The 14,524-nt window shown below is 44.5% G+C and overlaps 2 protein-coding genes across 2 annotated transcripts; one reads left to right on the top strand and one right to left on the bottom strand.

Moving 5' to 3' along the window:
* The first annotated feature begins 1,660 nt into the window (after window positions 1–1,660).
* Window positions 1,661–7,778, top strand: pm20d1.2 (peptidase M20 domain containing 1, tandem duplicate 2). Its single transcript, XM_048241476.1, is given in 14 exon segments — window positions 1,661–1,935; window positions 2,248–2,334; window positions 2,505–2,740; window positions 2,854–2,940; window positions 3,702–3,835; window positions 4,481–4,600; window positions 4,835–4,910; window positions 5,053–5,114; window positions 5,620–5,671; window positions 5,673–5,699; window positions 5,800–5,871; window positions 6,103–6,268; window positions 6,491–6,590; window positions 7,172–7,778. Coding segments are annotated over 14 exon segments (1,569 nt in total). The 5' UTR covers window positions 1,661–1,715; the 3' UTR covers window positions 7,302–7,778.
* Window positions 7,779–7,812: 34 nt separating this feature from the next.
* Window positions 7,813–13,327, bottom strand: LOC125293527 (acidic mammalian chitinase-like). The gene is made up of 11 exons (XM_048241477.1): window positions 13,248–13,327; window positions 13,102–13,128; window positions 11,845–12,049; window positions 11,586–11,642; window positions 10,444–10,609; window positions 10,056–10,180; window positions 9,812–9,935; window positions 9,430–9,612; window positions 9,198–9,314; window positions 8,954–9,089; window positions 7,813–8,462 (listed from the first exon to the last, which is right to left on the bottom strand). The coding sequence occupies exons 1-11, from the start codon at window positions 13,270–13,272 to the stop codon at window positions 8,209–8,211; spliced, it is 1,419 nt and encodes a 472-aa protein (XP_048097434.1). The 5' UTR covers window positions 13,273–13,327; the 3' UTR covers window positions 7,813–8,208.
* Window positions 13,328–14,524: the final 1,197 nt, after the last annotated feature.

Raw genomic sequence — 14,524 nt, 5'->3', positions numbered from 1 at the left:
AGCAGTTCCCAGGCTAATCAGAACACTGGCACAGGTGTCACCTGTGAGGAATTCAACTGTCTCAGCTTCTAAGCATACAATCTAGCTCTACCTGAACTACACATCCTGTTAAAGGGTTTCCTGTGTGTCAAAATAAAAGTCCCAGCCATATCTCATGCATTCAGCATTATATCTCCAATACGGCTTGACATACATGCTTCAAATTTGGTACGAGTGTTTTTATGGACTCAAAGATGAAGTGAGTTGATGTTGGAGGTTGAAGGTCAAATGTCAAGGTCAAAAACACCTTGAGTGTTATATCTCAAGAATGCCATGTCACACAAAATTCAAATTTGGTTACTCCAAAAGCACCTTTGCAGGTATCACAATTGCCCTACCAACTAGCTAGCAGCAAGCTCAACAGCCTCACCAACACCCTAACCAGCAGATTGCATCCCCTCGTGTAATTCCTCGGAATTGCATTTCTAGTTCACCTTGTTCTTGCCCCATCTGAAAGGACTTCTCTACTTTTGCTGCCTCCATCCTTACTGTACTTGTTGTGTAAAAAAACGTTGTATATAATGGCACTGAAGAATTGGCTAACAGTGTTAGTTGGTAACCAAATAGTGCATTCTCTGCATTCTCTCTCCTGCTGATTTGCGTTCAGTAGCCAAGTGCGTAATATTGCAAACGTTGAAAAAATAAATGTGTTTATTGTAGCCTACAGAATATAAATAGCCTATCATACTGTCAGTTAATTGCCTACAGTGCAGTGAAGAGTTTGGAGAGTAAAGTTATAGGGCAACTTGAAGTTTTATGAAAATAATTTACATACCAGAACATAAAGACCATGAAGCTTCTATTTTTTGCAGCTGTTAAAACACCCGCTAGATAGTTTAAATACCCACCAACATTCGTTTTAGCAGTACAGATTATTTCTAAAAGTTATTTGTCTACTACTGGCTGATTTATCAAACAAGTGCCTTCTCGCTTAGTCCTCCAATAAACTACAGGTGTTTTGCAGAGAGCCATTGAATGTTTATGCCAAGCAATTTCTGTAACACTTTTTGTGACATTCAGCAAATATCTCCTCATTTAATGTAAGTTCCTTAGGACAATAGGCTCACGTTTCTACTCTAATGCCAAAGAGTCCTCCATCTCAGTTGCATCAGTTTTCTCATTTTGAAGGTTCTAAAACATTATTATGCTTCACTGAATCCTTCTCGTTTTCTTTCATTTGTCCAGCTAACTTTTCCATTGAACCTAGCCATTTATGATGGATTACACACTCGACATTCTGAAATGTCCTGCACGATCAAGGCCAAATTATTAAGTTATCACGCAGCGACTGTGTCAGCAGCATCAGTGCTGACGGTGACGATGCGTTTCTGATGTCAGATTATTATGTAGGCTAGCCTACTAGACTGTTCTCACGTTGCAGCGCTTTACTTATATGAAGTAGCATTAATCAATATGAGGGGTTAGAGGGGGATAAATGTTGTCCCCCCCGACGATAAAAAATAATTTAGCAGAGGTAGGGATAGGAAAACCAGAGGGGGGGAAATCCTCACCATCCCCCCCTACAAATCGCACCCTGATTATAACTATAAAAAGGCAAGCGACCCTTTTGAACAAGCCATGACGATGACATCCATTCCAACGCGGCAGGTGGCGCCCGTGCATCATGACGCGCCGGCTTATCTGGTAAACAATTCACTGTCATTCAGAATTGAAAAATGACAGACCAAAGCGTGAGGCTGCGAATTACGAGGCTCTTGAAAGTTGTTTTCTTGAGTTTATTGTTCGTTTTCACAGTCATAATTCTCGTGGCTACGGTGAGGACAATTTCGTTAGATGTGAATACTGGGTTGAAGCTGGCACGGTGGGAGAAAACGGAACATATCTCCCCTAATATAACCAGTGAATACAGGCAGCGGCTCATTTCCAATTTCAAAGGTAGGCTAAGTTTGCTGTGCAAGCGTCTTCCAAAATATGGCCAAAGTGACAACATATTCATTTTGGAGAAAATGTATTGATTGCAAATACTGATCCCCGGGAATGTAAGGCAATCTCGTTATCTTTCAAATCACGTGAAGACCCTGCATTTAACAGCCTTTAGCACGGTGCTGGTACCACATTGTATTGTATTTGCTGCGACGTAAATTTGACGGCTTACATGTGTTCTCTGGTTCTAATGCAACGTGTTCTCTGGTTCTAATGCATTGGGCAATTATGTGTCTTTCTCCTGTTTCTCATGTGTCACTGTAGAGGCGATTCGGATCCCCACCGTATCATATTCGGAAACTAACCTCAACACCACTGCACTTGAAGAGTTCTATCGGCTGATGAGAAAAGGTGCCTCCTCTAGACTTCTTCAGAACACCTTGCACACGCTAAAATACTGATCATGTTACAGAGAGTGTTGCAATGAAGTGATGATCTGGTTACATCTTATAATACGTTGCCGACTTCCTGGACCCTGCGTTTAATTCTTGTGAACACGCTGTGTTTTTCTGCCCCTGTAGCGTTCCCTACATTGTTTTCCTCACATCTGGTTTTGCATGAAGTCGTGGGAGACTACAGCCACCTTTTCTGGGTGCCCGGGACCGACCTCTCTCTGGTGCCTTACATGCTGCTTGCCCACATTGACGTAGTGCCAGCCAATGAGAGCGAGGGCTGGGATGCCCCTCCCTTCTCTGCCAAAGAGATTGATGGGTTCATCTATGGCCGAGGGACCATTGATAATAAGCAATCTGTCATGGTGGGGGAGTCAGAGACATTTGTAGTTTTCTTGATGGTCATTCTGTGTTGATCTGTATGAGCTATTCTTCTGTTCCCAAACTCTGACCTGACCATGTGACTTCTTTCTGGTAGGGGATTCTTGAGGCCCTGGAATTCCTTCTAGCGAGGGGTTATATGCCGCGACGGGGATTCTACGTTGGTCTCGGACATGACGAAGAGGTGAGGCCATACTGTTGTGACTCCTCAACGACAAATGATGATACTGTGGAGACTGGAAGCCACTTATACATACACAGGGCTAACTGCACACTTATACATATGCTGAAAAACACACAGGGCTAACTGCACACTTATACATATGCTGAAAAACACACAGGGCTAACTGCACACTTATACATATGCTGAAAAACACACAGGGCTAACTGCACACTTATACATATGCTGAAAAACACACAGGGCTAACTGCACACATACACATATGCTGAAAAACACACAGGGCTAACTGCACACATACACATATGCTGAAAAACACACAGGGCTAACTGCACACCACATACACATATGCTGAAAAACACACAGGGCTAACTGCACACTTATACATATGCTGAAAAACACACAGGGCTAACTGCACACTTATACATATGCTGAAAAACACACAGGGCTAACTGCACACCACATACACATATGCTGAAAAACACACAGGGCTAACTGCACACTTATACATATGCTGAAAAACACACAGGGCTAACTGCACACCACATACACATATGCTGAAAAACACACAGGGCTAACTGCACACTTATACATATGCTGAAAAACACACAGGGCCAACTGCACACCACCGATTCTGCGCTGCATGACACCCGACTTGACCGACTCCTGTCCGGTCCACGTATAGTGGGAGTACGTTGCACATCGGTAGGCTACTATTAAATCCGTCTGGTTGTAAGGCTGACCGGCTTGCCCTGGCCTTGTCTCAGGTGAACGGCCTGCAGGGTGCGGTGAACATCGTGAACGCGCTGAAGGAGCGCGGCGTCCAGCTGGAGTTCGTGCTGGACGAGGGCCTCGCCGTGCTGGACGGCATCATCAGCGGCCTGTACGGACCTGCCGCCCTGTGCGTACAACAAAGCAGCCGTCTTCTTCACACCATCATCCTCCTCCTCACACCATCTGTGCTTCCTTCTTCCTCACACCATCCTCCTCCTCACACCATCTGTGCTTTCTTCTTATGCACTTGCTAGCACACTCATATGTTGGCCTATTTCTTCCCTCGGCTTCTGCTCTCTTACTGCTTATTGGGAAAAGCTTGTCTCTTGTGCTGTTGCTGTTGCTCATGTACACAGAGTTAGTTTATTATGTCTATGTGTTAAAACGAACATGTGCATATGTCTGTGTTTAAACGTACATGTGCATATGTCTATGTGTTATTGTCTCTATGTGTTTAAACGTACATGTGCATATGTCTGTGTTTAAACGTACATGTGCATATGTCTATGTGTTATTGTCTCTATGTGTTTAAACGTACATGTGCATATGTCTGTGTTTAAACGTACATGTGCATATGTCTGTGTTTAAACGTACATATGCATATGTCTATGTGTTTAAACGTACATGTGCATATGTCTATGTGTTATTATTTCTATGTGTTTAAACGTACGTATGCATATGTCTGTGTGTATATGTGTTTAAACTTACATATGCGTATGTCTGTGTGTACATGTGGGCGTGTGGACCTGTGCTGGACCGTGTGCGTGTGAAGGATTGGGATCAGTGAGAAGGGCCAAGCCACAGTGAAGCTGAGCGTCACCACCGCTCCTGGACACTCCTCCATGCCTCCAGCAGAGGGCAGTATTGGCATACTTGCTGCTGCCGTCAAACGGTAAGAGAGGACTTGAAGAATGTGTGAAACTGAGTAAATGTGTCAGACTTTTTTCATAATTCATAGACCTGCATGTTTTTAGACTTGGAAATTGGTGGTTAGACAGTTAGATGCCACAGCAGAATCGTAATCATGACTGTAAACTCCAACAACAGACTTTTTGACTTTATAGAGGATTTGAAATGAGGACCAGCTGAACTAAGAGCCATGCTGGTCTATGTGTTCCTGTTGCAGGCTAGAAGATAACCCAATGCCCAGACTGTTTGGCTTAGGTCCTGAACGAGGAACATTTGAGCACCTGGCTCACAGTGTAAAGGCCCCACGGCTTGTCTTCCCCAAATTGCCATATATTTCAATAGGACCAGTTATGCAACTGTTTTATGAGATGAAATAATGGTTTTACACACATTCATACACATTGACCTTTGCTTTATGTTTCTGTTGCTCGGTAGTTTGGCCTTCCCCTCAGGTTTATCATGTCCAATCTCTGGCTGTTCACACCTCTGCTCAGCAGGTAGGAATCAGATTACTACTGCATCATCGGATCACTACTGTAGAATTCTCATGCATCATCGGATCACTACTGTAGATTTCTCATGTATCATCGGATCACTACTGTAGAATTCTCATGCATCTCACTTGTACCAAGTTGTGCAACCATACACAAAGGGGTTAGTCCCACTACTGCCGGCCCCTACGCATGCAGCCAAACTGATGCCATGAAAGGTCATATGTGCAGAGTAAACAGTGGGACGCAGATGGACCAGAGTGCTGGTCAGAGGGCATGTTCTTACACGTGTACAGAGTTCAAAAACAACTTTCAACACACCATGCTGTGTAATAATGTGTTAGTGTTGGGTGTGTCCCTTACATGTGTACAGAGTTGTAAAACACCACGCTGTGTAATAATGTGTTAGTGTTGGCAAGGTCTTGGCCCTTCCACATTGGTCAGGATGGTGGACGCACAAGAGAGCTCATATTGTTTGAATATGAACGTTGTGTTTTGTCTGAATATACAGAGTAATGGAGAGAAGCCTGGTTAATTTAATGCGCCTTCAGACGACGACAAAACGCCACCATGTTCAATTCTGGCGTGAAGGTGAAACGCACTGTATTGCCATTGTATCGGAGTTTTACACGTTTTTCTAGTCTCTAGAGAACTAGAATGCTGAATCCGTTTGGCCTCCTCTGCTCTGCAGGTCAATGTTCTTCCTTCCTACGCTGAGGCCATCGTCAACTTCCGCATTCACTCGGCGCAGACTTTGAAAGAGGTCAGAGGTCAAGCGTACAAAGGGCTTATCTGTGGACGCACACTAGAGCAGTTCACAGTACACACCAAATGTTATGTGCAGCATATAGAAAGTTTGCATTCAGCAAATGAATGAATAGATGGATGGATGGATGGATGACAGATTAATAGACAGAAGAGATTGATTTCATGGTTTTGATTTGATGAGATTGGTTTTGTTGTCTAGTTAGCTGCACTGTCTCACTTGGTCCAGGTGCTGGACATTATAGAGTCCACGGTGGCGGATGAGCGAGTGAAGATTTCCCTCCTGACTGGGTTCGACCCCCTGCCCATGAGCTCCTACAGTGCCAAGGCGTTTGGGTACCAGATCATCAAGAAGACCGTGCTGGAGCTGTTTCCACAGGTCACCATCGCTCCAGGTGAGCGCCTGTGACCTCTGACCCTGGATAGCAGCGCGCTCGTGTGGAGTGGACTGAGTGTGCGTCCACAAGAGCAGAGGTGTGTTTGAAGTGGCCCCATACTGGGCTATTAACTTCTGAATGGTCCTTATTCTCTCTTTCCCTCCCTCTCTCCCCCTCTACCTCCCTCTCTCTCTCTCCCCCTCTACCTACCTCTCTCCCCCTCTACCTCTCTACCTGCAGGAATTTGTGTGGGAAACACGGATAGCAGACATTACACAGAGCTGACCAACGATATCTATCGCTTCGCTCCGACATGGTTCAAGCCAGGTGACCCGAAGAGGTAATAAGGTCTTTAACATTCACTTGTACTCATCCATTGCTATCCGCTAGCTGCCCGCCCCAGAAGCAGGCCATCAAAAAAATGTGTCTCTGTAGGCAGCCGAGGCTCCGAGATCTGCACACAAAAACAATAGACTGCAACAGTGCTACCAACCACTCAAAACCAAAATAAATAGCGTTCCAAGCAATCGACGACGAGATCCGCATTTAGGAGAGTTTCAATTGCACGGGAGGGAGGGGGAGGGAGTAGCGAGCTAGCTCTCTGTTTTGTTTGAACGTCAACAGAAGTGACGTTACCCCACAATCGCTGATACAACCTTTAAGCAACTATCAGAAGGGTCTAGTTGGCATTGCATTGGCATATGAGGGGCCTACATGGATTTCCCTGGGAGCCTTTGGGTTATGAATATTTGTGCTCCATTAGGAGTGGAATTATAAACGGATGCAATATAAATGGGGGTGACTGACCTATTGTTCTGTATTAATTGTTGAGAGAATTGTATTATGTAGATAGATAACATTGGCCCCTGCTCTCTCATTATTATGTAAACAAACAACATTGGCCCCTGCTCTCTCCTACAGGTTCCACGGTGTGAATGAGAGGATATCCACTAAGAACTATGAGGAGCTTGTTGTGTTCTACATCAAACTGTTCCAAAACTGTGACATCAGAGATCTCCCATCTCCTCACAGCTCTGGACACGAGCTTTAAGGGTCCACTGTTATCCGTCCTGACCTCAGCGTCCTGATCCTGTCTCACAAGACACAGCGAGCTGTAGACTGGTGTTGTCCTCTCAGTTATGGCCACATCATCACAACCATATCCCTGCATGATTAATGTCTTTTTACTGTATGACAGTATTTGATGATCAGTTGGTAGTCTGTCTGTGGTTGGCTCTTCACTAGACAGAAACACATGGTGGGTCCTCCTGTGGTCTGTACCTAGGATTTCTTTTTCAAATGATTATGCTGGAATTGAACTTGACTAATATCTGATGAGGTTCTTGCAAAGCAATACTCAACATGGTGGTGGAATGGCACAGTGGATATATCCATTTACTTTAAATGCCAAACCTGGCTATCATCTCTAATGTGTTTTACGTCCAGTAAATGCTGCCAATTATCAAATCCATTTTTGTAACTCCAGTTTTTCCATTTGGAGAATAAATAAAAATACAATTGAAAAGATTGTCATTTGATGATTAAAAATACCCAACACAGGATTCATAGCCAGAAAGTAATTTCCTTTTAATAATGGAATAATTTGTATAAAGTATTAAGCATTCTTTTTCTCTATTTTCATTATTTCTTTTTAGCCAAAAGCAGTTAAATTTAATCAAAAAGCAAAAACAAAGGCAGAGTGAACCCAAAGAACAGGCCAGTGAACCCTTCTTTTTCGGTGAGCTTTTTTTGGCAGTTTACAAACGGAGTGCATTACCACCATCTGCTGGACTGAGGTGTAATGGCAAGTGTACCCTGTAGCCTCGTTCTGGCCGGCGGGTGAATAAGGCGAATACCTTTCTTGTTAGCTGATTTGAAGACAAGTTGAAGATAAGTTAACTAATGCACAAGAACTCTTCAGAGGTATCGGAGCAGTGGTTGTGTGAAAGCGGGTCACTTCATGGCCAGTCGCAGCACTTGCAGGACTCTCTGTAGACCAGGGTTGGAGGGCAGTTTTGGAGCCAGGTCTTGCCGTGAGTGCACTGGTAGAAGGTACCTCTGTCTTTTGGGTTGACATGAAGCCCGTCGACTTTACCGATGCAGAACTCCTGATCCGGCTTTTCTGGGGTGATTTTCTGATTGGTCGTGGTAATGGGTTTGGCTGTGGTCTGTTTCCCCGGAGCAGCAGTGTTTGGTGGGACAGGAGGTGACGCTGAGAAAGAGGAAACTGATTGTAAGTCCTGCACAGGTGCACAGGTGAGTACTTTCTGTTTAGTTTTGCATTATGCAGTGGAGTAAACATGTTTGTGTCCCGTTGGTTATGCAGTGAAGTAAACATGTTTGTGTCCCGTTGGTTAACTGATGTCAGAACAGTTGAGCATCATAACAAAGAAAAACGGATCAACTCTGAGGAATGCAAACCACATTATGACCAAGTCATATCCAGACCTATTTCATACAGTCTATGATTCAGACACATTTGAAATCAAACCTAATTCTGATTTAAATCCAGACCCATTTGAAATCAAACCAAATTCTGATTGAAATTCAGACTCATTTAAAATCAAACGTTCCTTCTTCCAGGCTGGATTAAGTTACAGTATTGATGATTGACAGAATTGCTTGTCCAAAACACATTCCTAAGTAGCACTGTTATAAGAGGCTAAACAATATGCACAAACGTCATCATTTGTATGGACTTACTGCTGTTCATCAGAAGGGTTTTTAGGTGGCTGATCAGTGGGTATTTGCCCTGTCCACAGAACTGCCCAGTGACGTCATCTAGGTCCAGAGCCCAAACCATAGCTCCCCCAAACCCGTTCTGATGGAGGTAGTGGGCCTGCACAGGGAGATGAAACCCAGTTAGTCAAATGCTCTGTGCACTGGGCTTATTTAGACTCAGCTCACTACACCTGCTGTAGACACAGTGCAGCAGTACACATGGCACCTTGGTCTCAAAGCTCTCTCGGTTGTCAAAGCCCACCCACTCGCTCCCTTTAACAGCGTAGGGAACTCTCTGATCTGCAATCCACTGGATGCTGGTGCCTTGGAGGAAAGTGCAAATCTGAAAGAGAAATGTAGGAATGAGAAATGTTTATTTAGTCATCACTTACGGTGTGTGCAAACTGTATGGCATGGCAAGTTGTAGCTAACGTTTTCTTTACTGTTTACGCACACACCTCATAGTAGGACCAGAAGCCAGCTTCTCGGGTGTAGGTTCCAGAAGAAGCGGCTCCGCTGGCTGGCGCTCCGACCCCCGTGTCTGCGGATGAGAGGCGGAACGTTCGGCCGTAGGTGGGGAACCCCATCCTGAGCTTCTCCGCAGGTACACCCTGGTCCTTCCAGTACGTCATGCTGAAGTGCTAGGCAACACAACAGAGGGGAACAATGTCGGACTTCCATTTTTTTTTAAGACCTGTCGACTCACAAAGACTTTACTAGTGTATGCTAGCAGACTGTACACATGCACAGGGAACACATGCACACTCGGCTCTGGATTCCTTTCCAGACTACAACTACATGTATGTCTTTTCTGGTCATATAATAGAAACGTTATTTTACCGTGTTGAAGTAGATGAGATTTCCAGTGTCCTTTGACCCCCTGAACAACGGGCTGTTATGTCCAGTGAAACTCTCCCATGTTCCATGGAAGTCATACGTCATCACACTAATGAAGTCCAGGTGCCTGTGACCCACACAACCATCAGTCATTTGTAATTAATAACAAATCTGTACATAATGGCTATAACTAAAACCAATAGATCTCACACATCTTCCAAGATTGACATTGACAAAAAATGCGTACTTAGAAATTTCAGCGATTTCATAGCCTGCATCGATCGTTTCCTTTCCAGCGGCCACTGCTGCGGTCAGCATCAGTCGTGGACGTCCAGTGTTTCTTCCCTCCGCTTCATAGGCTTCCAGGAGTTCCTAGCAACACACACACATACAGACACACCCACATACATACACACACACACACACACACACACCGTGAGAAGCCCAGAAGAGTTCCTTTAACTAGGGCTTATTATTTGCCTTTAAAGCTCTTTGAGGATGCCACGTGCTGTTGCAAGTCATAAACCCAACGCCCCTACTTTACACAGCTGGGTAAACCCAACGTCCTTACATTACACAGCTGGGTAAACCCAATGTCCCTACTTTACACAGCTGGGTAAACCCAATGCCCCTACTTTACACAGCTGGGTGAATCTCTGCTTGTCCTCAGGTGGGCTGCCCCTGGACCCCGGGTACTCCCAGTCCAAATCCAGCCCATCAAAGACATGCCTCCGCAGGAAGGTGATGGAGGACTGGATGAATTTCTGCCTGTTGGCCGGTGTTGAGACCATACTGGAGAACCTGGGGAAAGATAAACGGCTTACATATGTCAATTATATTACAAGGGTCATTTTCCTTATTTTGAGGAAGCTTACTGATCCCAAGGGCCATTGTCCTTAAGGACACAATGATGCAAGCCAGGAATTAGGAACTTTTCTGGCTACTGCATGCTAACCCAGCTCCTGAACCACTACGCACCTACTGCATGCTAGCCCAGCTCCTTAGCCACTACACTACTACTGCATGCTAACCCAGCTCCTGAACCACTACGCTACTACTGCATGCTAGCCCAGCTCCTTAGCCACTACGCTACTACTGCATGTTAACCCAGTTCCTTAGCCACTACACTACTACTGCACGCTAGCCCAGCTCCTTAGCCACTACACTACTACTGCACGCTAGCCCAGCTCCTTAGCCACTACACCACTACTGCATGCTAGCCCAGCTCCCTAGCCACTACTGCATGCTAGCCCAGCTCCTTAGCCACTACAGTACTACTGCATGCTAGCCCAGCTCCTTAGCCACTACGCTACCACTGCATGCTAGCCCAGCTCCCTAGCCACTACTGCATGCTAGCCCAGCTCCTTAGCCACTACAGTACTACTGCATGCTAGCCCAGCTCCTTAGCCACTACGCTACCACTGCATGCTAGCCCAGCTCCTTAAAGTTGCACAGTTTTGAAAATGAACGTTAAGGGTTGTTTTAAGGACATGTTTGTGCATGCCTGTAGGCAGCCACTCTGAAGCAGTAAAGGCGATTCAAAACAAGTCAGAAAAGTCAAGATTTCGGTGTCCACCACTCTAGTTCATCCAAAACAAACCAGAAAAGGGAATCAAAGTGCTAAATTCCGGAATTTTCCTTTAACCACTACACTATCACCGCATATTCTCCATCTTGGGTTCCAATGATTTGTATGATACATTATTTTGAGGAAGATTATTGATCGCATTTAATTTGTGTAATCTACAAAAATCAGAAAAGAGAGACAAAAACTCACTTTGCTGTGCCAAAGTTCCATCCACCAACAGCTAGAAGTGTTTTCAAATTGGGATTCCTGTTTTTAGAAAAAAAAAAAGTTTTATCGTTGTGGTTTCAGAGAATTTTTACCCTTTACAAAATATCATTATTTATTTTTTCCATTTAATTTTACTGTATGGTAGAATTCAAAAGTACAACAGATGCAGAGCATGGTGGCATTAGTGAGAGGATGGACACAGGCATATAAATGACTCCTTTTTGTGTGCAAGAAAACACACCTTGTTTTAAGTCCATTGAAAGACTGATAGAGGGTCTCATCATTCCACTCATAGGTGGCCAGCTCATTGGCATCATTGATGACAGAGAAGGCGTAGATCAAATGGGTGCAGAGGTTGGGGTCAACATCTGCTGGGAGGTACTTTCCTGGTGCTGGTCGGTACTGGGACCAGTTGGTGAAATAACACACCAGGTCAGTTGCACATCCTAATGGACAATAGTTTCACATCCGTCACACTGCAGTAAACATTAAGGCTAATAATGAATGATTACAGAAGAGTATTCTGGGTGAACCCAGACAAGCCGATTAGCACATTTGAATTTGCTCTGCAGGTCTGTCTGGAGACCTTCCCATTAAAACCCAATCATAGTCTTGCATTGGGGCTTCACATGATTACAGACAGAGTACAGTTAGCTGCTAGCCTGGCTAGCGCCACCACTTCTCAATGAGTTAGCTGCACAGTTCAACACAATCTATGGACTTGTAGTTTATTTGGAATTGAGCAAAACAACTGCATTTCAAACCTTTGTTTACAAGAAAGATGTAAAATCAGTAAATCGTAAATCAGGTTTATAGGCCAAGTATACTTGCGTATACAAGGAATTTGGTCTCTGCATTTATCCCATCCGTGATTAGTGAACACACAGAGCACACAGTGAACACAGTGAGGTGAAGCACACAATGAGCGCATAGGTGAAGCACACACTAGTCCGGAGCAGTGAGCTGCAGTGGCGCTCAGGGACTCTTCAGCTGTGGATGTGGGCATGGGAGAGCAGTGCTCAAGCACTTCCCCTGCCCACATTTTTCCTACTGGTCGGGGATCAAACCGGCAACGCTTATTTGAACAAATCCCAACACAATATCTTGCAATAGGTAAATATAAAACAGCCATGCTGAAGTGCTTCATCAACAGAAAAGTAATAAGACAAGTTGAGCTGTGGGAGTGTTGTCATCAGAATTCAGATCAAGTGACTGTCAAGCATGACTTACTCTACCTCAGAGCTCACTGCACATCATTTCAAATTGGAACAGCAATCTTTCAAAGTTCAACTGAGAAATCCATCCATGCTGCTCAAAATCCAGCCACGGCTGCCCACAAACATCCCCTGTTTACTTGTGTTTACTTGAACACTCATCCCCTGTTTACTTGTGTAACCAGTACAGTAGGTTTGCTGTACTTGCGTAAAAATGGGAAGTAAATTAAAGGTCCCCGTAGCCATAGAAACCCATTCTCAATCTCAGCTGAGGACAAACTTACCCAGATGACACAGCAGGAGCCCCAGCCCTGTAAAGAACAAACATTATTGATGTTAGCGCTGAGCTAACAGTGTGCAGCTAGACAGTGGAGCACTGGAGTTCAGAAAAACGTTTGTTTATCGGATCTGAGTTTAAAAAGTTATTTACCTGTCCAGATAGTGAGCTTGTCCATTGTGCTGTCACTTCTTCTGCAGACTGGATTCAGTTCCCTTGAGTCCTGCCTAAAAATGTTTACTGGTTTGAAAAGGGAACTGTGATCTAGCCAATGACAGAGCAGGTACTGTACCATGACAATGATTAACACCCCCACACACTTACACACCCTCCCACACATCTGACTGGATATAGAGATTTCTAAAATAGATATTTCTTCACCACTGTGTTGTAATGCTTAGGCCTACATACATACACACTTTCATATGATAATCACTCCTTTGTTCATGTGCTCTCTGCACTCACACTGTGATCTTGACTAATTCACGCCACACAGGCCCATAAAAGCACATGCGACCGAAAGAGACAAAAGAGGCACAATCTGCAGATGATCCCAAATAAATATGAGGCACAACTGCAGTGACTGCTTAGACACAAACTGCATTTCGTTGTCTCTGTACTTGTACATAATCCTGTGTTTAGTTATAGTAGGTAACCTACTGAAGGCAACTTAATAGAGTCCTAATCCTGAGTTTAGTTCTAGAAGTAGGTAACCTAGGCAACTTAATAGAGTCCTAATCCTGTGTTTAGTAGGTAACCTACTGAAGGCCGTGAGAACAGACCAACATCAGCGGGATCGAGGAACAGCCAGGGAGATAAGCAAGCGATGTAACCGTTTTAGTTTATGACATAATTCCATTAAAAGCAATATCAAGGGAGCCAGGTCGGGGAAGATGAAATGGGAGAGAACAGGATGGAGAAAACCAGGGCAGAGGAGAGCAAAGAGACACTTTAAAGCTTTATGCCACAATAGCTTGGTCAAAAGATTACATCACAGTGGCAGCATTAGAATCTAGAGATGAGAATATGCCTGCAGTCAATATAGTGGACGTGAGTAAAGAAGACAGTGTAATAAGTTTTGTATTATGGATCTCATCAGTGGGAGTAAGCATTTAAAGGGTCTGTGCTCATGTCACATAACAGCATTTAAAGGGTCTGTGCTCATGTCACATAACAGCATTTAAAGGGTGTCCCGTAAGAGGAAGAGGAGAAGGACTGGTTGGCCTTAAAGGGTTTGTGCTCGTGTCACGTAAGAGGAGAAAGAGCTGGACTGGTTGGCCTTAAAGGGTTTGTGCTCGTGTCACGTAAGAGGAGAAAGAGCTGGACTGGTTGGCCTTAAAGGGTTTGTGCTCGTGTCCCGTAAGAGGAGAAAGAGCTGGACTGGTTGGCCTTAAAGGGTTTGTGCTCGTGTCCCGTAAGAGGAGAAGGAC

This window comes from Alosa alosa, chromosome 4 (assembly GCF_017589495.1).
Source record: "Alosa alosa isolate M-15738 ecotype Scorff River chromosome 4, AALO_Geno_1.1, whole genome shotgun sequence".
In the NCBI taxonomy this organism is placed as follows: Eukaryota; Metazoa; Chordata; class Actinopteri; order Clupeiformes; family Clupeidae; genus Alosa; species Alosa alosa.
This window is presented reverse-complemented; position numbering and strand designations above follow the sequence as displayed.

Coding starts and splice junctions, on each gene's coding strand:
- LOC125293527 (XM_048241477.1), bottom strand. CDS start 13,272: ATGGACAAGCTCACTATCTGGACAG. Junction 9,936..10,055: donor GAAATCGCTGAAATTTCTAA/GTACGCATTTTT, acceptor TGTGGGTCACAG/GCACCTGGACTTCATTAGTG. Junction 8,463..8,953: donor AACCCTTCTGATGAACAGCA/GTAAGTCCATAC, acceptor CCTCTTTCTCAG/CGTCACCTCCTGTCCCACCA.